Source organism: Hordeum vulgare, chromosome 6H (assembly GCF_904849725.1).
Source record: "Hordeum vulgare subsp. vulgare chromosome 6H, MorexV3_pseudomolecules_assembly, whole genome shotgun sequence".
In the NCBI taxonomy this organism is placed as follows: domain Eukaryota; kingdom Viridiplantae; phylum Streptophyta; class Magnoliopsida; order Poales; family Poaceae; genus Hordeum; species Hordeum vulgare.
In genome coordinates, this window is record NC_058523.1 from 551,196,432 (window position 1) to 551,223,498 (window position 27,067).

At 45.0% G+C, this 27,067-nt stretch overlaps 4 protein-coding genes across 6 annotated transcripts; 3 read left to right on the plus strand and 1 right to left on the minus strand.

The window, feature by feature from the left end:
* The first annotated feature begins 12,107 nt into the window (after nt 1–12,107).
* On the plus strand, nt 12,108–12,853 carry LOC123402139. Its single transcript, XM_045096022.1, has one exon. The coding sequence runs from the start codon at nt 12,189–12,191 to the stop codon at nt 12,648–12,650; it is 462 nt and encodes a 153-aa protein (XP_044951957.1). The 5' UTR covers nt 12,108–12,188; the 3' UTR covers nt 12,651–12,853.
* Nucleotides 12,854–14,242: 1,389 nt separating this feature from the next.
* On the plus strand, nt 14,243–17,210 carry LOC123402138. Of its 2 annotated transcripts, none has more exons than XM_045096021.1 (9): nt 14,243–14,521; nt 14,599–14,658; nt 15,040–15,087; nt 15,187–15,319; nt 15,419–15,495; nt 15,905–16,000; nt 16,088–16,158; nt 16,699–16,753; nt 16,854–17,210. In XM_045096021.1, exons 1-9 carry the CDS (start codon nt 14,282–14,284, stop codon nt 16,968–16,970), a joined length of 897 nt encoding a protein of 298 aa, XP_044951956.1. In that variant the 5' UTR covers nt 14,243–14,281; the 3' UTR covers nt 16,971–17,210. The 2 variants fall into 2 exon arrangements, with proteins under 2 accessions (XP_044951956.1, XP_044951955.1); XM_045096020.1 differs by having other exon boundaries at nt 14,251–14,521; nt 16,830–17,210.
* A 1,287-nt stretch (nt 17,211–18,497) lies between these two features.
* On the plus strand, nt 18,498–22,385 carry LOC123402137 (alcohol dehydrogenase class-3). The gene is made up of 9 exons (XM_045096018.1): nt 18,498–18,680; nt 18,792–18,928; nt 19,416–19,462; nt 19,555–19,880; nt 20,405–20,487; nt 20,566–20,641; nt 21,242–21,399; nt 21,842–22,003; nt 22,103–22,385. The coding sequence occupies exons 1-9, from the start codon at nt 18,641–18,643 to the stop codon at nt 22,217–22,219; spliced, it is 1,146 nt and encodes a 381-aa protein (XP_044951953.1). The 5' UTR covers nt 18,498–18,640; the 3' UTR covers nt 22,220–22,385.
* Nucleotides 22,386–23,267: 882 nt separating this feature from the next.
* On the minus strand, nt 23,268–25,676 carry LOC123402136 (2-(3-amino-3-carboxypropyl)histidine synthase subunit 1). Of its 2 annotated transcripts, none has more exons than XM_045096017.1 (2): nt 24,225–25,676; nt 23,268–23,639 (listed from the first exon to the last, which is right to left on the minus strand). In XM_045096017.1, exons 1-2 carry the CDS (start codon nt 25,612–25,614, stop codon nt 23,608–23,610), a joined length of 1,422 nt encoding a protein of 473 aa, XP_044951952.1. In that variant the 5' UTR covers nt 25,615–25,676; the 3' UTR covers nt 23,268–23,607. The 2 variants fall into 2 exon arrangements, with proteins under 2 accessions (XP_044951952.1, XP_044951951.1); XM_045096016.1 differs by having other exon boundaries at nt 23,268–23,642.
* Nucleotides 25,677–27,067: the final 1,391 nt, after the last annotated feature.

Below are 27,067 nucleotides of genomic sequence, written 5' to 3' on the forward strand. Positions count from 1 at the left end.
GTTTATACAAGTGGTTGGAGAATCTTGTATTTACAAGAAAGTGAGTGGGAGCTCTGTGGCGTTTCTAATATTATATGTGGATGACATATTACTGATTGGAAACAACGTAGAGCTTTTGGAGAGCATAAAAGGTTACTTGAATAAAAGTTTCTCTATGAAGGACCTAGGAGAAGCTGCTTACATTCTAGGCATTAAGATCTATAGGGATAGATCAAAACGCCTGATAGGACTTTCACAAAGCACATACCTTGAGAAAGTTTTGAAGAGGTTCAAAATGGAACAGTCCAAGAAAGGGTTCTTGCCGGTGTTACAAGGTACGAGATTGAGTAAGACTCAGTGCCCAGCAACTGATGAAGATAGAGAGCATATGCGCTCCGTCCCCTATGCTTCAGCCATAGGTTCTATCATGTATGCGATGCTGTGCACTAGACCGGATGTTAGCCTGGCCATAAGTATGGCAGGCAGGTTCCAGAGTAATCCAGGAGTGGATCACTGGACGGCGGTCAAGAATATCCTGAAGTACCTGAAAAGGACTAAGGAGATGTTTCTCGTGTATGGAGGTGACGAAGAGCTCGCCGTAAAAGGTTACGTCGATGCAAGCTTTGACACAGATCCGGACGACTCTAAGTCACAAACCGGATACGTATTTATTCTTAATGGGGGTGCAGTAAGCTGGTGCAGTTCCAAGCAAAGCGTCGTAGCAGATTCTACATGTGAAGCAGAGTACATGGCTGCCTCGGAGGCGGCTAAGGAAGGTGTCTGGATGAAGCAGTTCATGACGGATCTTGGAGTGGTGCCAAGTGCACTGGATCCAATAACCTTGTTCTGTGACAACACTGGTGCCATTGCCTTAGCAAAGGAACGAAGGTTTCACAAGAAGACCAGACACATCAAACGACGCTTCAACCTCATCCGCGACTACGTCGAGGAGGAGGACGTAAATATATGCAAGGTGCACACGGATCTGAATGTAGCAGACCCGCTGACTAAACCTCTTCCACGGCCAAAACATGATCGACACCAGAACTGTATGGGTGTTAGATTTATTACAATGTAATTCGCATGGTGATGTGAGGGCTAGATTATTGACTCTAGTGCAAGTGGGAGACTGTTGGAATTATGCCCTAGAGGCAATAATAAATGTATAGTTATTATTATAATTCCTGTATCAAGATAATAGTTTATTATCCATGCTATAATTGTATTGAATGAAGACTCATTTACATGTGTGGATACATAGACAAAACACCATCCCTAGCATGCCTCTAGTTGGCTAGCCAGTTGATCGATGATAGTCAGTGTCTTCTGATTATGAACAAGGTGTTGTTGCTTGATAACTGGATCACGTCATTGGGAGAATCACGTGATGGACTAGACCCAAACTAATAGACGTAGCATGTTGATCGTGTCATTTTGTTGCTACTGTTTTCTGCGTGTCAAGTATTTATTCCTATGACCATGAGATCATATAACTCACTGACACCGGAGGAATGCTTTGTGTGTATCAAACGTCGCAACGTAACTGGGTGACTATAAAGATGCTCTACAGGTATCTCCGAAGGTGTTAGTTGAGTTAGTATGGATCAAGACTGGGATTTGTCACTCCGTGTGACGGAGAGGTATCTCGGGGCCCACTCGGTAATACAACATCACACACAAGCCTTGCAAGCAATGTAACTTAGTGTAAGTTGCGGGATCTTGTATTACGGAACGAGTAAAGAGACTTGCCGGTAAACGAGATTGAAATAGGTATGCGGATACTGACGATCGAATCTCGGGCAAGTAACATACCGAAGGACAAAGGGAATGACATACGGGATTATACGAATCCTTGGCACTGAGGTTCAAACGATAAGATCTTCGTAGAATATGTAGGATCCAATATGGGCATCCAGGTCCCGCTATTGGATATTGACCGAGGAGTCTCTCGGGTCATGTCTACATAGTTCTCGAACCCGCAGGGTCTGCACACTTAAGGTTCGACGTTGTTTTATGCGTATTTGAGTTATATGGTTGGTTACCGAATGTTGTTCGGAGTCCCGGATGAGATCACGGACGTCACGAGGGTTTCCGGAATGGTCCGGAAACGAAGATTGATATATAGGATGACCCCATTTGGTTACCGGAAGGTTTTCGTGCATTACCGGAAAAGTTTCGGGCTCATCGGTACTGTACCGGGAGTGCCGGGAGGGGTGCCGGGGACCATCGGGAGGGGTGTCACGCCCCAAGGGGTCTCATGGGCTATGGGAAGAGATAAACCAGCCCCTAGTGGGCTGGAATAAGTTCCCACTAAGGCCCATAAGGTTTGAGAAGGAAAAAACACAAGGTGGAAAGAGTTTCCAAGTGGGAAGGTGGAATCCTACTCCAAGTAGGATTGGAGTAGGACTCCTCCACCTCCAATTTCGGCCAAACCTTGAGGGTTTGAGGCTGCCTCTTCCCTCCCCCTCCCTCCTATATATACTAAGGTATTAGGGCTGATTTGAGACAACTTTTGCCACGGCAGCCCGACCACATACCTCCATAGTTTTTCCTCTAGATCGCGTTTCTGCGGAGCTCGGGCGGAGCCCTGCTGAGACGAGATCATCACCAACCTCCGGAGCGCCGTCACGCTGCCGGAGAACTCTTCTACCTCTCCGTCTCTCTTGCTGGATCAAGAAGGCCGAGATCATCGTCGAGCTGTACGTGTGCTGAACGCGGAGGTGCCGTCCGTTCGGTACTAGATCGTGGGACTGATCGCGGGATTGTTCGCGGGGCGGATCGAGGGACGTGAGGACGTTCCACTACATCAACCGCGTTCTCTAACGCTTCTGCTGTACGATCTACAAGGGTACGTAGATCACTCATCCCCTCTCGTAGATGGACATCACCATGATAGGTCTTCGTGCGCGTAGGAAATTTTTTGTTTCCCATGCGACGTTCCCCAACAATTGGATGTATGAGATGATCATGTTGTAATAGATAATATCGACTTGCACGTCGATGGTACGGTAACCGGCAGGAGCCATAGGGTTGTCTTTAAACTAACGTTTGTGCTTGCAGATGCGTTTACTATTTTGCTAGGATGTAGCTTTAGTAGTAATAGCATGAGTAGCACGACAACCCCGATGGCAACACGTTGATGGAGATCATGGTGTGGCGCCGGTGACAAGAAGATCGTGCCGGTGCTTTGGTGATGGAGATCAAGGAGCACGTGATGATGGCCATATCATGTCACTTATGAATTGCATGTGATGTTAATCCTTTTATGCACCTTATTTTGCTTAGAACGACGGTAGCATTATGAGGTGATCTCTCACTAAAATTTCAAGACGAAATTGTGTTCTCCCCGACTATGCACCGTTGCTACAGTTCGTCGTTTCGAGACACCACGTGATGATCGGGTGTGATAGACTCAACGTTCACATACAACGGGTGCAAAACAGTTGCACACGCGGAACACTCGGGTTAAGCTTGACGAGCCTAGCATGTGCAGACATGGCCTCTGAACGCATGAGACCGAAAGGTCGATCATGAATCATATAGCTTATATGATTAGCATAGGGATGCTTACCACTGAAACTATACTCAACTCACGTGATAATCGGACTTGAGCTAGTGTAAGTGGGTCATGAACCACTCAAATGACTAGAGAGATGTACTTTTTGAGTGGGAGTTTAGAAAGTAATTTGATTAAGTTAAACTCTAATTATCTTGAACATAGTCTAAGTCCACTTTGAATATATTTGTGTTGTAGATCATGGCTCACGCGACAGTCACCCTGAATTTTAATACGTTCCTAGAGAAAGCTAAGTTGAAAGATGATGGAAGCAACTTTGTAGACTGGGCTCGTAATCTTAAGTTGATCCTACAAGCTGGGAAGAAGGATTATCTCCTTAATGCTGCGCTAGGAGATGAACCACCCGCTACGGCTGACAAGGATGCTAAGAACGCTTGGTTAACGCGTAAGGAGGACTACTCAGTAGTTCAATGTACAGTCTTGTATGGCTTAGAACCGGGACTTCAACGTCGCTTCGTCATGGAGCATATGAGATGTTCCAGGAGTTGAAGTTTATCTTTCAGAAGAACTCCCGGATCGAGAGGTATGAGACCTCCGATAAATTCTATGCTTGCAAGATGGAGGAGAATTCGTCTGTCAGTGAACATGTGCTCAAAATGTCTGGGTACTCAAACCGTCTAGCTGAGCTGGGATTGAACTCCCGCAAGAGGCTATCACTGACATAATTCTTCAATCACTGCCGCCAAGCTATAAGGGCTTTGTGTTGTCACCCAGCGAGTTGTTTGCGATGCTGAAAGTCGCAGAGTCTGAACTCCGTAAAGAGCATCAAGTGTTGATGGTAAATAAGACCACTAGTTTCAAGAGAAACGGCAAAGGCAAGAAGGGCAATTCAAAGAAGAGCGGCAAGCATGTTGCCAATCCGACGAAGAAACCCGAAGCTGGACCTAAGCCTGAAACAGAGTGCTACTATTGCAAGGGTATGGGTCACTGGAAGCGCAACTGCCCCAAGTATCTGGCTGATAAGAAGGCGGCCAAAGAAAAATCAGGTATATTTGATATACATGTTATTGATGTGTACTTAACCGGCTCTCGTAGTAGTGCCTGGGTATTCGATATCGGTTCTGTTGCTCATATTTGCAACTCGAAACAGGAACTACGGAATAGGCGAAGGCTGGCAAAAGATGAAGTGACGATGCACGTAGGAAATGGTTCCAAGGTTGATACAATCGCCGTCGGCACAGTTTCACTTCAGTTACCATCGGGATTAGTTATGAACTTGAATAATTGTTATTTAGTGCCTGCGTTGAGCATGAACATTATATCTGGATCTTGTTTATTGCGAGACGGTTACTATTTTAAGTCAGAGAATAATGGTTGTTCTATTTCTATGAGTAACATCTTTTATGGTCATGCACCCAATGTGAGAGGATTGTTCATATTGAATCTTGATAGTGATACACATATACATAACATTGAGACCAAAAGAGTTAGAGTTAACAATGATAGCGCCATGTTTTTGTGGCACTGCCGCTTAGGTCATATTGGTGTAAAGCATGAAGAAACTCCATACCGATGGACTTTTGGAGTCACTTGACTTTTATTCACTTGACACGTGCGAACCATGCCTCATGGGCAAGATGACTAAAACTCCGTTCTCCGGAACAATGGAGCGTGCCAGTGACTTATTGGAAATCATACATACCGATGTGTGCGGTCCGATGAGCGTGGAGGCACGCAGCGGATATCGTTATTTTCTCACCTTCATTGACGATTTGAGTAGATATGGTTATGTCTACTTAATGAAGCACAAGTCTGAAACATTTGAAAAGTTCAAGCAATTTCAGAGTGAAGTTGAAAATCATCGTAACAAGAAGATCAAGTTCCTACGGTCTGATCGTGGGGGTGAATATCTGAGTTTCGAGTTTGGTGCTCACTTAAGACAATGTGGAATTGTTTCACAGTTGACACCGCCTGGAACACCACAGCATAATGGTGTGTCCGAACGTCGTAATCGTACTTTATTAGAGATGGTGCGATCTATGATGTCTCTTACCGGTTTGCCGTTATCATTTTGGGGTTATGCATTAGACACAACTGCATTCACTTTAAATAGGGCACCATCAAAATCCGTTGAGACGACACCATACGAACTGTGGTATGGCAAAAGGCCAAAGTTGTCGTTTCTTAAAGTTTGGGGATGTGATGCTTATGTCAAAAAGCTTCAGCCTGAAAAGATGGAACCCAAAGCGGAAAGGTGCATCTTCATAGGTTACCCAAAAGAGACAGTTGGGTACACCTTCTATCTCAAATCCGAGGGCAAAGTGTTTGTTGCTAAAAACGGAGCTTTTCTCGAGAAGGAGTTTCTCTCGAGAGAATTGAGTGGGAGGAAGATAGAACTTGATGAGGTTGTCGAACCTCTCATCCCTCTGGATGGTGGCGCAGGGCAAGGGGAAACCCCTGTTGTTGCGACGCCGGTTGAGGAGGAAGTTAATGATGATGATCATGAAACTCCGGTTCAAGTTCCTATCGAACCACGCAGGTCGACGAGACCACGTGCTGCTCCAGAGTGGTACCGTAATCCCGTTTTGTCAATCATGTTGTTAGACAACAATGAACCTGCAAATTATGAAGAAGAAATGGTGGGCCCAGATTCCAACAAATGGCTGGAGGCCATGAAGTCCGAGATAGGATCCATGTATGAAAACAAAGTGTGGGCTTTGGAAGTACTACCTGAGGGCCGCAAGGCTATTCAGAACAAATGGATCTTTAAGAAGAAGACGGACGCTGACGGCAATGTGACCGTTTATAAAGCTCGACTTGTGGCAAAAGGTTTTTCACAAGTTCAAGGAGTTGACAACGATGAGACATTCTCACCCGTAGCGATGCTTAAGTCCGTCAGAATCATGTTAGCAATAGCTGCATTTTTCGATTATGAAATCTGGCAGATGGATGTCAAAACGGCGTTCCTTAACGGTTTCCTTAAGGAAGAGTTGTATATGATGCAACCCAAAGGTTTTGTCGATCCTAAGAATGCTAACAAGGTGTGCAAGCTCCAGCGATCCATTTATGGACTGGTGCAAGCATCTTGGAGTTGGAACAAACGCTTTGATGAGGTGATCAAAGCATTTGGGTTTATACAAGTGGTTGGAGAATCTTGTATTTACAAGAAAGTGAGTGGGAGCTCTGTGGCGTTTCTGATATTATATGTAGATGACATATTGCTGATTGGAAACAATGTAGAGTTTTTGGAGAGCGTAAAGGATTACTTGAATAAAAGTTTCTCTATGAAGGACCTAGGAGAAGCTGCTTACATTCTAGGCATTAAGATCTACAGGGATAGATCGAAACGCCTGATAGGACTTTCACAAAGCACATACCTTGATAAAGTTTTGAAAAGGTTCAAAATGGAACAGTCCAAGAAAGGGTTCTTTCCAGTTTTACAAGGTACGAGATTGAGTAAGACTCAGTGCCCAGCAACTGATAAAGATAGAGAGCATATGAGCACCGTCCCCTATGCTTCAGCCATAGGATCTATCACGTATGCAATGTTGTGCACTAGACCGGACGTTAGCCTGGCCATAAGTATGGCAGGCAAGTTCCAGAGTAATCCAGGAGTGAATCACTGGACGGCGGTTAAGAATATCCTGAAGTACCTGAAAAGGACTAAGGAGATGTTTCTCGTGTGTGGAGGTGACGAAGAGCTCGCCGTAAAGGGTTACGTCGATGCAAGCTTTGACACAGATCCGGACGACTCTAAGTCGCAGACCGGATACGTATTTATTCTTAATGGGGGTGCTGTAAGCTGGTGCAGTTCCAAGCAAAGCGTCGTAGCTGATTCTACATGTGAAGCGGAGTACATGGCTGCGTCGGAGGCGGCTAAGGAGGGTGTCTGGATGAAGCAGTTCATGACGGATCTTGGAGTGGTGCCAAGCGCACTGAATCCAATAACCTTGTTCTGTGACAACACGGGTGCCATTGCCTTAGAAAAGGAACCACGGTTTCACAAGAAGACCAGACACATCAAACGACGCTTCAACCTCATCCGCGACTACGTCGAAGGGGAGGACGTAAATATATGCAAAGTGCACACGGATCTGAATGTAGCAGACCCGCTGACTAAACCTCTTCCACGGGCAAAGCATGATCAACACCAGAACTGTATGTGTGTTAGATTTATTACAATGTAATTCGCATGATGATGTGAGGGCTAGATTATTGACTCTAGTGCAAGTGGGAGACTGTTGGAATTATGCCCTAGAGGCAATAATAAATATAGTTATTATTATAATTCCTGTATCAAGATAATCGTTTATTATCCATGCTATAATTGTATTGAATGAAGACTTATATACATGTGTGGATACATAGACAAAACACTATCCCTAGCAAGCCCCTAGTTGGCTAGCCAGTTCATCAAAGATAGTCAGGGTCTTCTGATTATATACAAGGTGTTGTTGCTTGATAACTGGATCACGTCATTAGAAGAATCACGTGATGGACTAGACCCAAACTAATAGACGTAGCATGTTGATCGTGTCATTTTGTTGCTACTGTTTTCTGCGTGTCAAGTATTTGTTCCTATGACCATGAGATCATATAACTCACTGACACCGGAGGAATGCTTTGTGTGTATCAAACGTCGCAACGTAACGGGGTGACTATAAAGATGCTCTACAGGTATCTCCGAAGGTGTTCGTTGAGTTAGTATGGATCGAGACTGGGATTTGTCACTCCGTGTGACGGAGAGGTATCTCGGGGCCCACTCGGTAATACACCATCACACACAAGCCTTGCAAGCAATGTGACTTAGTGTAAGTTGCGGGATCTTGTATTACGGAACGAGTAAAGAGACTTGCCGGTAAACGAGATTGAAATAGGTATGCGGATACCGACGATCGAATCTCGGGCAAGTAACATGCCGAAGGACAAAGGGAATGACATACGGGATTATATGAATCCTTGGCACTGAGGTTCAAACGATAAGATCTTCATAGAATATGTGGGATCCAATATGGGCATCCAGGTCCCGCTATTGGATATTGACCGAGGAGTCACTCGGGTCATGTATACATAGTTCTCGAACCCGCAGGTTCTGCACACTTAAGGTTCGACGTTGTTTTATGCGTATTTGAGTTATATGGTTGGTTACCGAATGTTGTTCGGAGTCCCGGATGAGATCACGGACGTCACGAGGGTTTCCAGAATGGTCCGGAAACGAAGATTGATATATAGGATGACCTCATTTGATTACCGGAAGGTTTTCGGAGTTACCGGGAATGACGAATGGGTTCCGGGTGTTCACCGGGGGGGCAACCCACCCCGGGGAAGCCCATAGGCCTTGGGAGTGGCGCACCAGCCCTTGGTGGGCTGGTGGGGCAGCCCAAGAGGACCCTATGCGCGAAGGATAGAAAATCAAAGAGAAAGAAAAAAAAGGAGGTGGGAAAGGAGAGAAGGACTCCACTTTCCAATCCTAGTTGGACTAGGATTGGAGGAGGACTCCTCCTCCCCTTGGTGCGCAGCCCTTGGGGCTCCTTGAGCCTCAAGGCAAGCCTCCCCTCCCTCCTCCTATATATATGGAGCAATTAGGGCTGATTTGAGACAACTTTTCAAAGGCAGCCCGACCACATACTTCCACGGTTTTACCTCTAGATCGCGTTTCTGCGGAGCTCGGGCGGAGCCCTGCCGAGATCAGATCACCACCAACCTCCGGAGCGCCGTCACGCTGTCGGAGAACTCATCTACCTCTCCGTCTCTCTTGCTGGATCAAGAAGGCCGAGATCATCGTCGAGCTGTACGTGTGCTGAACGCGGAGGTGCCATCCGTTCGGCACTAGATCGTGGGACGGATCGCGGGACGGTTCGTGGGACGGTTTGCGGGGCGGATCGAGGGACGTGAGGACGTTCCACTACATCAACCGCGTTCACTAACGCTTCTGCTGTGCGATCTACAAGGGTACGTAGATCGGAAATCCCCTCTCGTAGTCGAACATCACCATGATAGGTCTTCGTGCGCGTAGGAATTTTTTTTTTGTTTCCCATGCGACGTTTCCCATCACCAATGGTTTCATGTGAATAAATCACACTTGAGACAATCATATAGATATGGCTTTTAGAACCATGGAATACCTAAATGGTCTAGTCAATGGATGGGAAGAGCCACTTACCTCGACTTGATGCATTCAAGGAGTCTGAGTGGTTCAGCATAGACTTTAAGGTGCGCGAGCCTTAAAATTAGCTTCCTTGTGTCACATGTAGTGCACACAAAATCCAAATACTGTTAGAATTTAGCATCATAATAATCATAAACTATTGGAATTGGTGATACTTTCGCTTTCAACCCAATATCTCGATGACCAAGGCGAGAATGCCAAGTTTGTCATGTACAAGATACTCTGGAAAACTATCTCATACGCAACATGTGCTACGGGTTGTGTCGTATGTGTAGTACAATTCAGATGATACATAAAAAATTTGCCTGCCATATTCGTTGCTGTCATCATAAGTTTCGCTATGGGAACTATTTTGACGGATACCTCTATAGTTTAGTAGGGTACGAGTTAAATCTGGGAAGCAATAAAGCATCCCGACGTTACTCGAGTACCCACAGGGATAGTAAATATGACTCAAGTTGAGCCAACAAATACCTCATCACGTCTAGCGATTTTAAAATATCTCCTTTCTCTCAACGAGAGTGAAAACATTGGACTTTCCTGAGTATAGAGTCCGTGGCGCATATGTCCATAATGCACAATTCATCTTTCATCAGATTGACCCTCGTAGAAATCTATATATAGGCATGATGATTCTCAAAAATTCACTGTCGGATATATAGAATACATACAAATGTATTTGTACATTGAGATTGAGAGACTACTCATAATCTCCAAACATGTCGGTTGAGGCATAATGAACCACACATTCTCCATGCACATAGGATCCGTCATCATTAGTGATGTCAGGTTGAAGGTTGAAGTGAGCTTCAAGCCTTTGCCCTTGAGGTTCATTGTGCCCAGGAATTGTTGATACGGAATAACCAGATGCTAAGACCTGAACCAATATAACGCCTTATTATGTATAAGACAACATTTTTCTGTTAGCGGTGTGATCCTGACCATAGATAAATCTTACAGTTTTGGATTTCACACATTATCCCACGAGACTCAAGAGTGATCATAATTTCCTTGGCCCATGGAAAGGCAGTGGTGGCTATTGAGGCGCGAATGCCTCAAATTCTCTAGCCATCAGTTACGAGAGATAATTAATTTACGGTTAGTAAATTAAAGACTACCATGGTTAATGTTGTAGTGAGCTTAGCAAAATTAATGAGTATTTCAAGAAGTTATCTTGAGACCATTAACGTGAATCTCAAATTGCTAAGTATGACACTTTGAAGATAATCTTCAAAATGGAGTGGATCTCGCAGCACTAGGGAGTATAATCCGATGAAATCAGTATATACTCACTCGTAATGCCTTATGTCATGACTTAGTGAAATATGTGGGGAGGACATTTTGTAAAGCAATCATATTGTCAAAGTGACAAAATGCAGGCTTTAATAGTAGTGGTGATGATCTGCAAAGCGGTAGATCTACACACTACCTTGTGATTCTCAAAATATCAATTTGAAAAACAACACTAAGAATTTGGATATCAATTCTTGCTCGTATCAAGCCAATGGCTCAATTAAAATGAATTGATTTTTATTTGCAAGAAATTGAATATCTCAATTGCAAATAACAGATGTAAATAATCTCGACATATAGAATAACATGGAAATTTATTACATCACAATTTATTCTGGAATACAATGTACTCTACAGATATACACTACTATTGTAATGAATAGTAATGATGTTGCAAACTTGATGATCAAGTGAAAAACTTGAATTGTATAGACTTCATATTAAATGAGATGATCTTGTATCAAATTGCAAGATAATTAACCATGGTGAATTAATATGTTTCGCGAGAGAGATTAATCTCAACCACAATGAGATTGTTTTGCGGAAGAATAAAATTTTCAATCGCAAATCAGTACTGTAGATGTACTGAATTTATCTTTGCAAGAGATTAAAAATCTCAATTGCAAATGGACGTAATTAATCTCGACACGTGATAAACGTGGAAACATATTACATCAACTTAAGATCTCGAATACATTGGTACTCAACAGAAAACAATACTGAAATATAAGTATTGGTTATAGTCTAAAACAGGAGTAAAATCACTGCTAGAAGTGCAAGTGCTGATGGAAGATTAATCTGCTTATGTGCTCAATCACTGGAGCAAGTAGCAAATAAAGCAACGGCTGCCGGTTGCCGTTCATGGACCCGAGCACCGCAGGGCTCCATGTGCGGCGCTACCGGAGCAGCTGCTTGACGGTCCGGCTCACCGCCACGTCTTCGTGAGTCGTGCCGGAAGTCGCCGTCACGAGCTTGACTGCTTGAGAAGCCCAGCCGCGGCCACATCGGGAGCCACTTGTCTGGTGTGAGCGTGACATGTCCGCTCCTCGTTGGCGCGACGAGAGGCAACCAACCAAACCCACCGGTGTCCACCACATCCTCCCAGCCCCACTACGAGAGGAGGAGCAGCCTCCTCCGCGCCACACACACCGCCACTCCTCACCGCACGCGCGCCTGAGGCCGAGCCGATCGAGCAGACGCGCGCGAGCCCGGCACACCTCACCGCCGGCCATGGCCGTCTCAGCCGCCTCCAGCCTCGCGCTCCAAGCCGCCCCGCGCCGCATGCGCAGCGTCGTCGTCGCCTCGGCCGCGCGGTTCGACCGGCGCTCGGCCGTGCTCCTCCTGCTGTCGGCCGCGGGCGCGGGGTCGTCCTTGGCGGCGGTGGCGCCGGCCGCGAACGCCGCGGGCAGCATCGGGCTCTTCGGCATCCGGAAGAAGCTGGAGCGGGCGGAGGAGGCCGCGGTCGAGGCCGCGCGGGAGGTGGGCGAGGCGGCGGTGGAGGCCGCGGAGGCCGGCGGGGAGGCGGTGGCGGAGGCCGGGAAGGAGGTCGCCGGGGAGGGAATGCAGCTGGCGGCCGAGGCGGGGCTCGCCGGCGACGCGTTCGTGCAGGCCGGCGTGGTCGCCGGCGCCGAGGCGCTCGGGGTCCTCGTCGGCTTGTCCGTCGTCAACGGCATCCTCAAGCCCGAGGCCTAGAGGGTTAGTGGGCCCGGCCAGTAGTGTTTTTGCTGGCCCATTCGTGTTGGGTTTAGTGCTTACAGAAAATTCTGCCTATCATTATTTGTTAACGACTTTGTGGTGTAATGTACTGTATTTTAGTATGATTTTATAGAGTGGTGGATGCTCGTGGTTCAACTATGTTCTGTAGTATGCAACAAGATGATGCAAATTGCTTTGTAGGGTTCTCACATTTTTATTTTTATTTTGCTTTGTTGGGAATTTTGGCTATATTAATGTATATAACTTACTGCACGTAAAACATATATAGAACTTACAATGTTTCATGATGCTAAGAGTATGATTGGACGCTTTGAAAACATAACAGCTTGTGATGGTTTGATAATAAATTTGAAGGAAATGAACCAAGTAGAAATTGCTGTTTTTTTAGGGAAAATGTGAGATACATTGATCATATATGTTTACAATCTACAATAATAATATACGCTACATTGGGTAGGACGCCATCTGCCAAAATGAGACACAATGTTAACCTGGCTAGTTCATGAGATAGCCTATCTTTGATCTCTTTGATAGCTAGATGACGCCTTGCGTGTTGATGTAGGAACCTTGCTAAAAATGCCTATATAGTTGCTAAGAACAGCTAAAAACCAATGGGAAGAAAATGTAAGCTTTAAAACAAAAGCATATAGAAGGAGAAACAAATTAGCTGCAGTTAAAAGAATGCCATTTTTCTAACGAAATGTGATGGATGAACTTTAATGCAAAAAATAATGTATGACTAACATGCACGAATTGATGATGCGGCGGCATTATATGCATAGAGTAATGAAAAAAAACTTTCTCTTTTCTAAATATAAATCTTTTTAGAGATTTCAATATAAACATAGAGATGTATATAGACATATTTTAAAGTGTAGATTCAACCATTTTGATCCATATAAAATTCATATTGAAATCGCTAACATGACTTATATTTAGGAACAAATGCAGTATATAATTTATGGATTGCATACATGTCTTGCCTATGTGGCATGGTTGCATTTGCATGGCTAGAAAAAAATAGTGAGCTCTCTCTATCATCAAGCCCTCTTTACAGGTGTGAAAAAGGATGTATTGCCCCCTCTTCGTATTAATTGTCAAGTGAGCTCAAAAAATAATATTGATCATCACAATAACATCTTAGGTTTTTAGAAAATCATGCCCATCATCTATGATTTGGAATTCACAAAGAAAAACGAAAAATTTGTGGACGAGTATTATGATCAACTCGCTTCAATTCTTATAGTCGTCGCTAGGTAGTTATGAATCTGAATATAATTTTTATTATTTTAGATTTTTGTTATATTGTCATGATTGAAGATGAGTAGATCCCTAAAAAATAAAATAATATATCATCATGGTAAACAATGGTCTACCTTTAACTAGTTCAATTTGAAAGAGATTTATGTCATTTTGTAGTACAGTACCAAATTCTCTCGTATATTTCTGACGTGGCCAACTCAGAAAAATCAATCAGATTTGTGCCCAATTCCATTGGAAGGGAAGTGATAGCGCGGGCCCACAGCCTTGTCGGCAAGGCGTAAAACAAAATGGAAAAACGAAGGGAGGGAAAAAACCCAAAAAACACAGCCGTTTCAGAAAAAATAATGGCCGCCGCCGTGCTCCGCTGCCCGCTGCTCGCCTCGCCACTTCCGGCCGCCGGCGCCGGCGCCGCCTCCTGCTCCGGATACTCCCGCCCATCGCGCTCCCTTCTCCGGCGGCGAAGGTGCCCGAGTCCTCTGCTCGCCGTCTCCTCCGACTCCTCCAAGCCCCTCGCCTCCTCCTCGACCGGCGGCGGCGCCGACCCCGACGAGGAGCCCGTCCTGCCCCTCCTCCAGGAGCTCGCGGTACGCCACTCGCCGTATCGCCTGCATTGATTTGAAGATTTGGCGGATTGGTTTTGATTGCGCTGATTTGTTGGTAGGATTGCTTGGTGCTCCCGCCCAAATTCCTCTCCCTGCTGCCCCGTGACCTCCGGCTCGATGTAAGCAGTCACTACCCCCATCTCAGCTCCGATCAAAACTCATCTTACTGTTTGGTTATGAGCTAAGATAATCAGTTAATAACTGAACACTCAGAGGATTATCACAGTGAGCTTCAGAATGTGGCTGTCTAAAGCTGCCTATCCTATACTGAAGCCGAGGCTCACTACTTGTTCTTTCACTACTTTTATTAGTTAGTGGCTAAACAAATGTGGAACTTGGTTGGGTACATGCCAAGCCAAGTCATCACGTGGTTCAGAATTATGGCTATGTGATATTGAACAACACATACTGAAATTGCAGCACTGCAGCGAGTTCGAACCGTAAATACAACTTTAGTTTGGTCAATCCATCCAACAATTTCTACTTGATTTTTCTTGAAGCTCAATGATGCGGCATTCGATCTCTCCAACGGGCCTGTTCTTAACGAGGTAGGTACCGTGGAATTCATCTTTTGGATACAATTAACATCGGTGTTCTGTTTTGGTGCAACCGTGTCCAACTATTGTTGTTTGTTTGTCGAGAGACAGTGTGGCCAAGAGGTCGGTGATCTGCTGCTGGACCTGGCAAAAGCATGGGAGATGGCTAACACAGAAGCATCAAATAACCTTGCCAAGCAGCTGCCGTCGATGGCGCCCTACTTGACTGCCAGCGCTAAATCAGGCACGGATCTCATCTGTATATTGTTAGGATTTGTGTTCTACATGACATGGTTTCTTGACTGAAGGTTGTGTTCCTTGCTGTTTTCCTTACATAGCGTAGCATTTGGCAAGCGGCTGGCATCAGCTGGAAAGAAGTTTCAGACTATGGGACAGTATGGCAATGGAGAGTTCAAGAAGGTCAGCAACTCACTCACCATCTATCCATATCCTGTTCTTCTGTAATTGCTTCAGGTACATTTGATTCATGCTGGATTACAATTTGGTTATGTCGCAAACATGAGTCCATGTTGTTACCATCCAATTGTGGAGAGTAAGTGGGTTAGTTCCATGTCCAACATCTGCCTACGATTGGTTGCAGCAGGATAAAAACATCTTAAAGTGGGTGCATTAGTTAGTGATAGGAATCTGACCTGTCGGGACAGAAGAAAACTGTCAGATTCATCGTGTCATGATGCTTCAGCAGCATGGCAGCATGCTCTATCTCTTTGCTAAATTTCCTTGCATCCTGTTCTTGACTGTTTTCAAAAGTTGACTTGATCCACACATGTATCTGCAAATGTGACATTCTTTGATCGTATTTGTATAGATTTCTGAGACAATGATCAAGATCGGTAAGGCTCTGTCGAAACGCCCAGTGATTCAAGCTGAAGTACAGGCCATGAAAGAAAAAAGAAAGCTGAAGGTAAGTTTGCCTCTCTGCGCTTTGATCACCTATTCACCTTCAGGTGGACTGTGTACATGGTTTAATTGAATACCCTTATCTTGTCAGTTTGCAGGAGCTGAATTCGAATTGACAGCGCAAAATGCGTACATCGGTGCTGCAGTTGGACTGGTTTTCGGGTAAAATCTAGACCCATACGCCTGTACATCATCTCTTTGAGTTAAGCAAACTTGTAAAGATAATTGGTTTTATTTTCTTGGTCAGCTGTTGTGCATGAATTATAGTGCTACATTTCCATAAGCAACATGCCACATGTGACAATTTTGACCAACATCAATAAATAAGTAGATGAATCAATATAGTTACCAGCTTCCCACTTCCCAGAATATTTTACTGGATACTTCTCATGTTTGGGCTGCATGCATTTCACATTACTACATTTTTATATTGGATTCGATTTCATGTAAGTGATTCCTTGTATTATCCAGTAGTATTATCTTAACAACAGACAAGCTGTTGGCCAATAGAATCATTCTATGGATTTGATTCTAATGGTGTCTGGTTAATCAAGGACACATGCACATCATGCTTCACATATTAAACCGACTGACACTCAAGCATGTTCATCACATAATCCGGCCGTGTGCACGCTCTTTCCCGGTGGCACAAATATTGAACCGAATGCTTGTTTGACATCCCACGTCTACCCTGTGATGCAGGTTTTTCTCCTGGCAGCTGGCCCAAGGCGTGCAAAGCAGTCCAGATGACAGCCAGGTAACTGAAGGCTACATACACTGGTTCCATTCAACTATGTATGTTTCACAGTCCATCCTGCCACCTTCTCTGAAAGTTTTTCTTTTTCTTTCTGATGCAGCCGCTCAAGGTCCCACTGCTGCTTCTCGGCTATACTTCGACCGCCTTGTCCGCGGCCGCGGCAGTGGGGCTCGTGGTGCTGGCTCTGCAGATGAACCCCGAGGACAAATCGGACTAGCCGCACTTCGGTTTCTGAAATTGTGGACCTCGTGTGGCGTCTAGCGGAAGACTGTGATGGCACCCTGAGTTGAATGAAGCCTCTCTTTTCCTCGAAAATAAAAAGGAAACGGAATGCGCGCTGATGTGTGTACTGCGGAGCGTTATGTACATACAGATAATCAAGTGTTGTTTGTTCGTCTGAAAACAAGCCTGTGTTCTTCAATCAAATGAGAAAGCTGAAGCACCTTGGCCCTGACTAGTCGCAGCTTATGCTATTAATTTTTCCGCATTTTTGTGACTGTTGTTATGGTTAGACTATGATGCACCCAAAAAAAAAAACTACAAGGGTCGTTGAAAGCACGAAAAATTCCCATGTTCAAAGCAAGAAAAAAACCAGCTGGATATTGTGGTTCATTTTGAATGGTTTGAAGATTGCTAACCACGTGAATATTATGGGATTTTACTAAATGTACTCTCTCTATACTACGTATACAAAGATAAGTAGTGTTCCTTTTCTTGTCGGCAGAGACATCTTTGTCAAACTTCCCATGTACGCGGATACCTTCAGTCACCAATAATATTTGACTATGTGCATCTGCAGAGGCTGGGTGTGTGTTCATTATGGTTATATTCTCTTGATGATTCATTTTGAGTAGTAGAATTCACCCTTTGTTGAGAAATCACCAGTAATATGTTTGTTGCATATAGCGAGGCAGTAGCAGGTTTTTCCTCTGCAATAATGGTTTGATCTTTTTCCTTTGTAATGCACAATAACTCTGCAATTACTGTTACAGGGTCACCTTTCTAACCAAGATCGCAAATCAATCTCAAATAAATACCAATCTCTAATATGTACTTCACTAATCAAAATTAGTGTGGAACCACCAACATATTTTTACATCTGGATCAACGCACAGACATTTACCTACTTTGGAAAAGTAGGCATTGATTTTGTTTGAAGTTAGAAAAAACATTCACAAAGGTTATGAAAAGCATGACATATTCATGTGGACGAATCATAACTCTTTTTCCGAATTACTTGCAATAAAAATTGATGTATCTAGAATTAGAGATACGTTTAGATAGAAATTGATGCATCTAGAACTAGAGATACGTGTAGATACGTTCATTTTTGTGACGAGTAAATCTGGACGGATGGAGTAATAAATTATACTTCCACCGTTAAGCCCTTTAAAAAATTCAATATGAATTACATATAGAGCAAAATGAATGAATCTACATTATAAAATATACATGTACATACATCTGTATGTTTTACGTATTAATTAAATCTCTAAAAAAAACTTATATTACAATAGGTGGGGGCAGGAGTACTTCAACGATCTCTCTCTAAAAAAAAGTGGAACCACAGTTTTGTCTGAAATTCCAATGCTCAATTTTGTCTGCTGCGAAGCTCAACTATCTTTCTCGGAGGATTTCCCGTTAGGATATCACAAGACGGAGATCCTGCCAGCCTGCCCCCCCGCAATAATTTCGGGTATCCCAATCCAAACCCACAGTGAGCCCGCCCGGCCCGGCCCGGCCCATTCCAGCAAGCAAAAACCCCACCACCCACCTCTCGCCCTCCTCTCCACTCTCCAGTCCACCTCCCTATCCCCACCTCCTCCACAACCCCACCCCACCGCCGCAGCCCATCCACCCCAACCTCAGCGGAAGAAGCGATCGGCAATGGCGTCCTCCACCCAGGGCCAGGTCATCACCTGCAAAGGTAACCCCCTTCCGCGCTCCGCGCCGGCGGCGCTGTGGTGTGCGGCGGGTCCCCGTTTGTTCGGAACTGTTGCTTTGGTCTGATCTGTAGCGGGTTCCGTGGTTTGCGCAGCCGCGGTGGCGTACGAGGCGAACAAGCCGCTGGTGGTCGAGGACGTGCAGGTGGCGCCGCCGCAGGCCGGCGAGGTCCGCATCAAGATCCTCTCCACCGCCCTCTGCCACACCGACTACTACACCTGGAGCGGCAAGGTCTCTCATCCCCTCCCCTCATCACTCCCGCTTCCTCCCTCCTCGAATCTAGGTATCGCTCGCCGCGGTTTTCCCGAGGCCTGTCGCCAGCGCCGGCACTGCTGGTAGTCACCGTCCCCACCCCACCCCACCCCACCCCAGCGACCTATCCAGTGCTGGTACTTGGATTTTTCCTCCCGTCAGTATTGTTCCACTGGGTCACACGCTTGTGAAGCGTCTTCACAAGTTAGACTGCGACAACTGAGGCTGTTGCTTTTTTCCCTTCTTCTGGATCATTATCAGTAGTCGCAGTGAGTCCGAATAATTGGGGATTAATTGACTTCTATGTAACATTGTACGCTCGTTCGTTGTTGTCGTGTGCGAATGGCTCTACAGTGACCTGGTGTACAGAAGAAAATGTTTGTATGAACTTGATAGCCGACTACATGCTGTAGAGATTTATTAGAATTTGTGGTCATGTCATGGAAGGATTTCATTTGCTATGCAGGATCCTGAGGGCCTCTTTCCTTGCATTCTCGGCCACGAGGCTGCTGGGTAAGCCTACACAATTTGTCTGATTTCAAGTATTATCTCGCATAGCTAAGATAACTGTGCACTGATAAGTTTGTTTTTGTCGCTGCTAATAGAATTGTTGAGAGTGTTGGCGAAGGAGTGACCGACGTGCAGCCCGGGGACCATGTCATTCCTTGCTACCAAGCGGAATGCAAGGACTGCAAGATGTGCAAGAGTGGGAAGACCAACCTCTGTGGCAAAGTTCGTGGCGCCACGGGGGTAGGGGTCATGATGAGCGACCGCAAGAGCCGCTTCTCGGTGAATGGGAAGCCCATTTACCATTTCATGGGGACGTCGACGTTCAGTCAGTACACTGTTGTGCATGACGTCAGTGTTGCAAAGATCAACCCGCAGGCGCCCCTTGATAAGGTCTGCCTGCTCGGCTGTGGTGTTTCTACTGGTAGGTTCTAACCGGACTTTCCCTGTACAGATCTGATGTTTTATTCATCAGCAGTCTGTTTAGCCGTCACACAAGATTTTTCTGTAATTTCACATGCTTTTAAACAAATTTTGCGTGAAATTCTCATTGATTTGTTTGATAATATCTGTTGCTCTATTGTTCCAATGATTTGCTTATTTACATTTCTAGTGCAACAGTTAGCATCAAGTGGGTTGTTTTTCTGTTCTATTTCTTTTGCTGGAATCACTCTTCATTTAGGGCCCTTTATCTGATAACAAAGCGTAAGACGTTACCAGTAATTTAGAGAGCATCATTTTTGTCATGTTGCTGCAAGGTTTCTACTCTTTTATTGGTAAACTTTTTTTCTGAGGGTTGATATATGATTCCATACTGTTGTTTACACCTGTTGTGTGCTGACAACAATATGTGTAGCATCTTGACATTCTCGTGACTATCCTCTAAACAATTTCCAAAAATAGTTACTGTCTCAGTTTCTTTATATCTTACAAATTACAATCATGTAGGCCTTGGAGCAGTATGGAATACTGCAAAGGTTGAAGCAGGTTCCGTTGTTGCTGTTTTTGGGCTTGGCACAGTTGGGCTTGCAGTAAGTAAAATATATCTGGACATACTTGTGTACCTGAGTGTGTAAACTAAGCTTTGACACCTGAACTTCCATTTTTAGGTTGCTGAGGGGGCAAAATCAGCTGGCGCTTCTCGGATTATTGGCATTGACATTGATACCAAGAAGTTTGATGTTGGTATGATTATAGTTCATATCCTTTTCTTCATTGTAAATTCCGCCCCCATGAAAGCTTAGAAACTACTAATGGTATGTTAATTTTCCTCTTAAGCTGCATGATCTTTTTGTTCAACTGCTGAAAGAGAGTAATTCACATTCGTGTCTCTGCCAGAAGACAGAAGTTTTTTTTTTCCTGTGCATGCTCTTTGTGAAAGCGTTTTTAAAATTTCTGCTTGCTTTGAAAAGAAACTGAAACTGATCTCTAATATAGTTGTTGCTTGGATTAAATCCCACATATAGTATCTAGAATTCAGTTAATATAAACCAGAAGTTTCCTTGACTTTTTTATGCCTTCCTTAAGTGCACGGGGCTCCTTAATGAATCACATTGGTTTCTAAGTTCATTCAGATCTATATACCATGAGTCTACTGTTCTCTCGTGGTAATATGCTGGTATGTATTACAAATGTATCATTGCAAACTTGATGTGATTTACTTGTAAATATTGATCACATTGCCTTTTAGTACTGTGGATCACATTGCAAACTGGATGCTACTTGTTAATATGCAGCAATGAAGTTTTGTATTGTAATTCTGTCTTCTTTACTTGCTGTTTGCAGCTAAGAACTTTGGAGTCACAGAGTTTGTGAACCCAAAAGACCATGACAAACCAATCCAGCAGGTCCTAGTTGACCTTACAGATGGTGGTGTGGATTACAGTTTTGAGTGCATCGGAAATGTTTCTATCATGAGGGCTGCACTCGAATGCTGCCACAAGGTAAGCTGGAGTTGCAGCTTGTGTATATGGCATGTTCATGAATTTTTCGGACTCATCTTACATACTCCCTCCGTCCGGAAATACTTGTCCTAAAAATGTATAAAAAGGATGTATCTATAACTAAAATAAGTCTAGATACATCTATTTCTAGGACAAGTATTTCCGGAGGGAGTATTATTCACTACTATTCGTAGGATAACTTACCTAGACCAGTTTAGAGTCCTGATATAATCTATCATCGAATATCTGTTTCTAAATAAGTGGAAGATGTTTGAGCCGAAACGAAAGAGTTTAAATGCGTTGTAATATGTTATATACCTGTTTTTATATGGAAATATGTTTCTTACTGTTTCAAAATTCTTTCTTACAGATCCCTTTCATGATTTTCAGCACCCCTGAAGTACAATATCATGTCTTGACTGATTTTTTTTCTTAACTATAGGGCTGGGGTACCTCCGTTGTCGTTGGTGTAGCTGCGTCTGGCCAGGAGATTTCCACACGGCCATTCCAGCTCGTCACTGGCCGTGTCTGGAAGGGAACAGCTTTCGGTGGCTTCAAGAGCCGAAGCCAGGTTCCATGGCTCGTTGAGAAGTACATGAACAAGGTATCAATCATACTCTCTCGAACAGAAATGATCCGCAAGTTAAGAGGAGTTTTCTTCCATCTGAAACAAAACTTGACCACCCATCATCCACATCCACAGGAAATCAAGGTGGACGAGTACATCACCCACAACATGAGCCTTACCGACATCAACAAGGCATTTGACCTGCTGCATGAAGGCGGCTGCCTGCGGTGCGTGCTGGCGATGGAGCACTGAGGATCCTGCTATGCGTCTCTGCCTGCTTCGAAGCCGAGCAGTTTGTGTCGTGTGAAATTGTAATGCAGATCTATCCTCCGCCCTGGGACTATAGAACTCGTTCAGCCCCCTTTGGCCTAGAAACTCTTGAACACGAACTGCTGCTATAATAAGATGTTGTGTTGGATGGTTGCCTGGTTGGGGTCGTTACTGCTGGTAGTATGTTTTACTTCTTGACTCACATCTCTATTGGCTCTGCAAATATGTGCTGCAACTGCAACTTAGGGTCAGTTCTTTTGGGGATTATGGGTGGCTGTCAAAATAAGCTGCTCACTACCTTTTTTATTCTAGCAGCCTCGGTCTGGAATTAACTGTCGTTGAAATGAGTGTATACTAGTTAATCCTTAATTAATAGGCTTTTAAAATAAAATTTTAAGTTGGTCTGTCAAAATAAGCTAAGTTGGTAGGATGCAGCTTATTTTGACAGCCACTGATAAGCCCCCCCCAAAAATTGGCTTTTAACCTATTCAAATATCAGCTTGAAATCACCAAAACTATTTTGTCAGAAAACTAGAGTATAAGTGATATAGAAAGCTAAAAAAACAGGTCTGCATATCTGTAAGGTAATAATTCAAAAAATGTAAAATTCGAGCCAAAACAGATTTAACAGTTTTGGAATATATTGGCCAGTAAAACAATAGCGCATAAGATTATAGGATGGCACAGGAAAATTAAATCCACATACATTTTACTCCCCTGTTCCTAAATATAAGTCTTCTTAGAAATTCTAAATATAAGTTTCTTTAGAGATTTCACTACTACATGTGAATGTATATAGACATATTTTAATGTATAGATTCATTCATTTTGCTCCGTATGTAGCCTGTAGTGATTTTTAAAAAAATATATATATATATTTAGGAACAAAGGGATTAGTAATCAGTACACATCCAGTAATGAGCAAATGGTACACTGGCTTGTTTGATAAAAAGAAGCACATACTATTCTGATGCTTATAGAACGACGATGCAAATATTTTGCAGTATCAAAACTTAATAGTATGGTAATATGAGCCAAAGCAGATTTCACATTTGGGGAAAGATTCGACAGTGAACGATACACAAGTTTATAGTATGATGTAGGGAAAATAAATATACATCACATCCCAGTATACAGCTACGGTAGTACCACTACCACGGCAGTGAACAAATTGTACATTGGCTTGTTTGATAAAGGAGCTTAGGGTATTTTGATGCTTAAGCAAAGCCTGTCGGCACTGGCAAAGTTCCTCTGTTGCATTGCGCGAAGAATGACGGATGCCAAGGTTGAATTCTGGTGTCAAAACTTCTGGAGCCATGAAGGCTCTTGATATCTCATTTGGCTTCAGTAAACCTCAGAGATGTTCCATTTCACTGCTTCTCCTCGACTTGGACATTGCTGCCTGCTAATCAGAATTGATGAATATAAATGACCACAACACCAATATAACACACAATAGAAATTTTGTGTCGACACGAATGATCATGCAGGATTTTGTTAATAAATAAACCTCGCTGTGTGCTGTGTTGTTATGCAGGATTTTGTGTCAACACAGTTATAACACACAGTAGCTGTTCTGCCTCTCTGGAAACTAGTTAAAGCTATAACAACAACATCAAGAGAACCTTGCTGCATTATAATATGCTGTTAGTGTTAGATATGAGCACAGCTCAGAGATGCCTAGGTTTTCTTGAAACGTTTCTTTTTTTCATTTCACTACTGCGTTTCCGCAAAAGAACAATACAACTCACTGAAATTACCATGCAAAAATTAGGGCAGGAATTGTATGGATCTCTTTCTGTGGCAAGATGTATATCTATTCACAGCTTGTCAACTTTCTTTAAACTGGTCACTTAAACATATGGAAATGTCACGGACACTGACAAACACCAGATGCAAGAAATATTAACATATGGAATCTGTGTGATAATGTGCAAGGAAATGACAGAACCAAATTGTACGTAAGCTACTATGTAAAACTAATTACCAATTCGAACTCGCGGCTTTCTCTCGCCGGTGGAGGGCTTCTTCTTCATGTAGCAGCCATTCCAATCACCCCCATCCTGTGAATAGTAATCCATAGGGTACTCCCCTCCAAAATCATCTCCACCACAATCACCATTACTACAATCACCATTTCCACAAGTTCCTGATCCTGAACAGCACCCACTACCACCTGGACCGCCGCCATTTTGCCCACTCCCCTTCTCCCACCACCCAGAAACATACCCTAGTGCAACATCAAACTCAAATGTTGTCAGCACTGGCCTCTTGAACCCCTCCCCCCAATCGATCGACAACCGAGGACACGCAATCTGCACCCATGCATCCACAGAATCCCCGAATAGCTCCATCCTTGTCGGGGAGAGCTCCGACATGAGCACCACCGTGTGCTCCAACCCTTTCTCCTCCAGATGCTCTACCACCCGGTCAAGAACCTTTAAGCTCCCCTGCCGGCCTAGCGTGCCGAGCACAACCCCCCAGCTCTTGGCCTTCCTCGCCGCCAGCACCGCCTCCTTCCTCGCCTGCTTCATCCCAACATGGTCATACTCCTCCAGCACAAGCACACCAAGAAAGGGATCGAACCGGTAGGCCTTCACCGCAGGGTTGGCAATCATGAAGGCTTCGAGGTGGAACCTGCCGTCTGCGACGAACACCACCACGGCCACCCCCTCCGCCTTCTTCAGCGTGGGCGCGGTGCACCCGAGGATCTCGCCGGCGGAGAGCGGCTTCGCCTGCGGCACGAGGATGTCGCGGTAGCCGTCCCGCGTTAGCATCTCCCGCGCGGCGTGCACCGCTGCGATGAACTGCACGGTGCCGGCGAGGGCGAGGCGAGGCGCGGTGGCGGGGTCTGGGAAGGCGCCGCGGATGGCAGCGGCGAGGCGGAGCGCGTCGACGCGGATCTCGACGAAGACGTAGAGCACGGGGAGGAGCGATGATGTGACGGGGACGAGGCAGGAGTGGCCGTAGTGGACGAGGAGGTCGGCGGCGAGGGCCTTGGCGGGGCGGTCGCCGAGGCAGCAGGCGCCGTAGGTGGGGTCGGCGAGGATGAGTACGTCGTTGGAGGGGTCCTCGGCGAGGAAGGGGCCGAGGAGGTGGGAGATGGGCAGCGAGAAGAGGAGCAGGCCCTCCGGGAGCTGCAGCGCGGCGCGGCGCGCGCCGGAAGAGCGGATGCGGTGCGCCGTCTTGTGGAGCTCGAAGTTGTAGGCGGCCGGGAGGAGCGAGGTGGCGGCGGCGGCGAGGGTGGGGTCGTTGAGGATGGAGGCCGGGATCGGGGTGTGGATGAACCGCTTGGGGGCAGGCTTCTTCTTGGCGCTGCTCTGGGGCGCGTCTACCGCGGTGACGGCGAGCGAGGTTGAGGGGTCGCCGGCGTCCATGGCGGCGGCGGCGGCGGCGGCGGCGTCGGCTGCAGGTGGGGAGAGACGGGAAGAGGGGTTTGCTTAGCAGTACGAGAGGACGACACGGAGACTCAGCATAAAGACAAGGCCCATCCACTCTGCGGAAAATGCAAATCCCTGCCGAACAATGGGCCAAAATGATCTTCTTTGGGCCCAGTTTAACTCATCGTCTTCTTCCTTCCTTCCCATTGTCATTCTTTCCGTAAAAAATAGTATCCTATTGTAATTCTTCGAGAAAAAAACTATTTTCATTTTTGAAGAAACTTTCAATTCATTCATAATCGCTCTTCCCTCACTAGAGTCGAGCAAACTTTGTTTCAGTAGACAGTCAGAAATTCATCGCGCTAAGGCTTCAAGGACCAGCAAATTGGAAGGATCAAATCTGTAAACACACGGATGAAGACATGATCTAAACGGATCCACCGAAGACCAGCACACATCGAATCCCGCGAGATCAGACAAAGACAAATCTTGACCCACCATCTAACAATGTTGGACGCGCCACCAGCACGGGGATCAAACATGGGCGACATTATTCCTACTAAAGGGTATCGTTGCAGCCACACAACCACAACCAAGACGCTGGAGTTAACAAGAATTCATTAGGAAAATCCCACCTGACCTCATAGCTTCAAATAGTTTATCCTTGTCATCACCCGATATTAGCTTTACCCAATCCTGGCCGCTGTCGCCATAGTTTTCCTACATGTCACCGCCTTAGTCCCCCCTTCTTTTCCTTATCCGGTGGCCTCGTTATCGGGAAGAGGAGCGAGGCTCGATTACCTTATTTTCTTTTCCTTAGGTTTTTGTTCCCTTGGCAACATCGACTAGTTGTTCGCAGCATGGCATGTTGTAATAAGGTTTCTCTGATTTCTTCCTAACTCGACGACATCTGATCCGGCATCGACGAAGGCCTGTGAGAGTTTGTGTCCTTGGATCCGTTGGTTCCCTTAAGATATTGGCAATTTGTGTGTCTTTCAAGGAGAGTTATTGGTTGGCTATTAGTGCAGTGACTTCCACATCTTCTTCTTTGTTGTTCTATGACATAGTATGATTTCTTCAACCCTCTGAGCTCGTGGCGATGGATTACAAGTTTGTACCACGTGGTGTGATGCTCCAAACGACACTACTTCAATGACTTATAAATCTCATGTCACAGACGAGTGACTATTGCAGTCTTCAAAGTCTGGTATGGCGAGAGCATTTGTAAGTGTCCCTATCACTTATTGTTGGTTTATTACAACTTTCAATCTCCATCACATGTCGGATGATGTGCGATCGAGGATGAAGAAGGTTAGTATGATTTTTAGTGTAATTTAATTTTTACTGATCGTTCTGCATTGAGTTGTCTTTACATTTTACTGGTTTCTGTTTCCTTGATATTAATCAAATTTAAGATGTCCTTGGGTGTGTTTATTAAGGAAAAGAATAG

Bases quoted from the DNA above. Each gene is read 5' to 3' on its own strand.
- LOC123402139 (XM_045096022.1), top strand. From the start codon at position 12,189: ATGGCCGTCTCAGCCGCCTCCAGCCTCGCGCTCCAAGCCGCCCCGCGC.
- LOC123402138 (XM_045096020.1), top strand. From the start codon at position 14,282: ATGGCCGCCGCCGTGCTCCGCTGCCCGCTGCTCGCCTCGCCACTTCCG. The intron at 15,496-15,904 runs GTCAGCAACTCA...GTATTTGTATAG, and splicing joins GCAATGGAGAGTTCAAGAAG to ATTTCTGAGACAATGATCAA. The intron at 16,754-16,829 runs GTAACTGAAGGC...CTTCTCTGAAAG, and splicing joins GCAGTCCAGATGACAGCCAG to TTTTTCTTTTTCTTTCTGAT.
- LOC123402136 (XM_045096016.1), bottom strand. From the start codon at position 25,614: ATGGACGCCGGCGACCCCTCAACCTCGCTCGCCGTCACCGCGGTAGAC. The intron at 23,643-24,224 runs GTAATTAGTTTT...AATTCTGATTAG, and splicing joins AAAGCCGCGAGTTCGAATTG to CAGGCAGCAATGTCCAAGTC.
- LOC123402137 (XM_045096018.1), top strand. From the start codon at position 18,641: ATGGCGTCCTCCACCCAGGGCCAGGTCATCACCTGCAAAG. The intron at 20,488-20,565 runs GTAAGTAAAATA...TTCCATTTTTAG, and splicing joins TTGGCACAGTTGGGCTTGCA to GTTGCTGAGGGGGCAAAATC. The intron at 20,642-21,241 runs GTATGATTATAG...TGCTGTTTGCAG, and splicing joins TACCAAGAAGTTTGATGTTG to CTAAGAACTTTGGAGTCACA.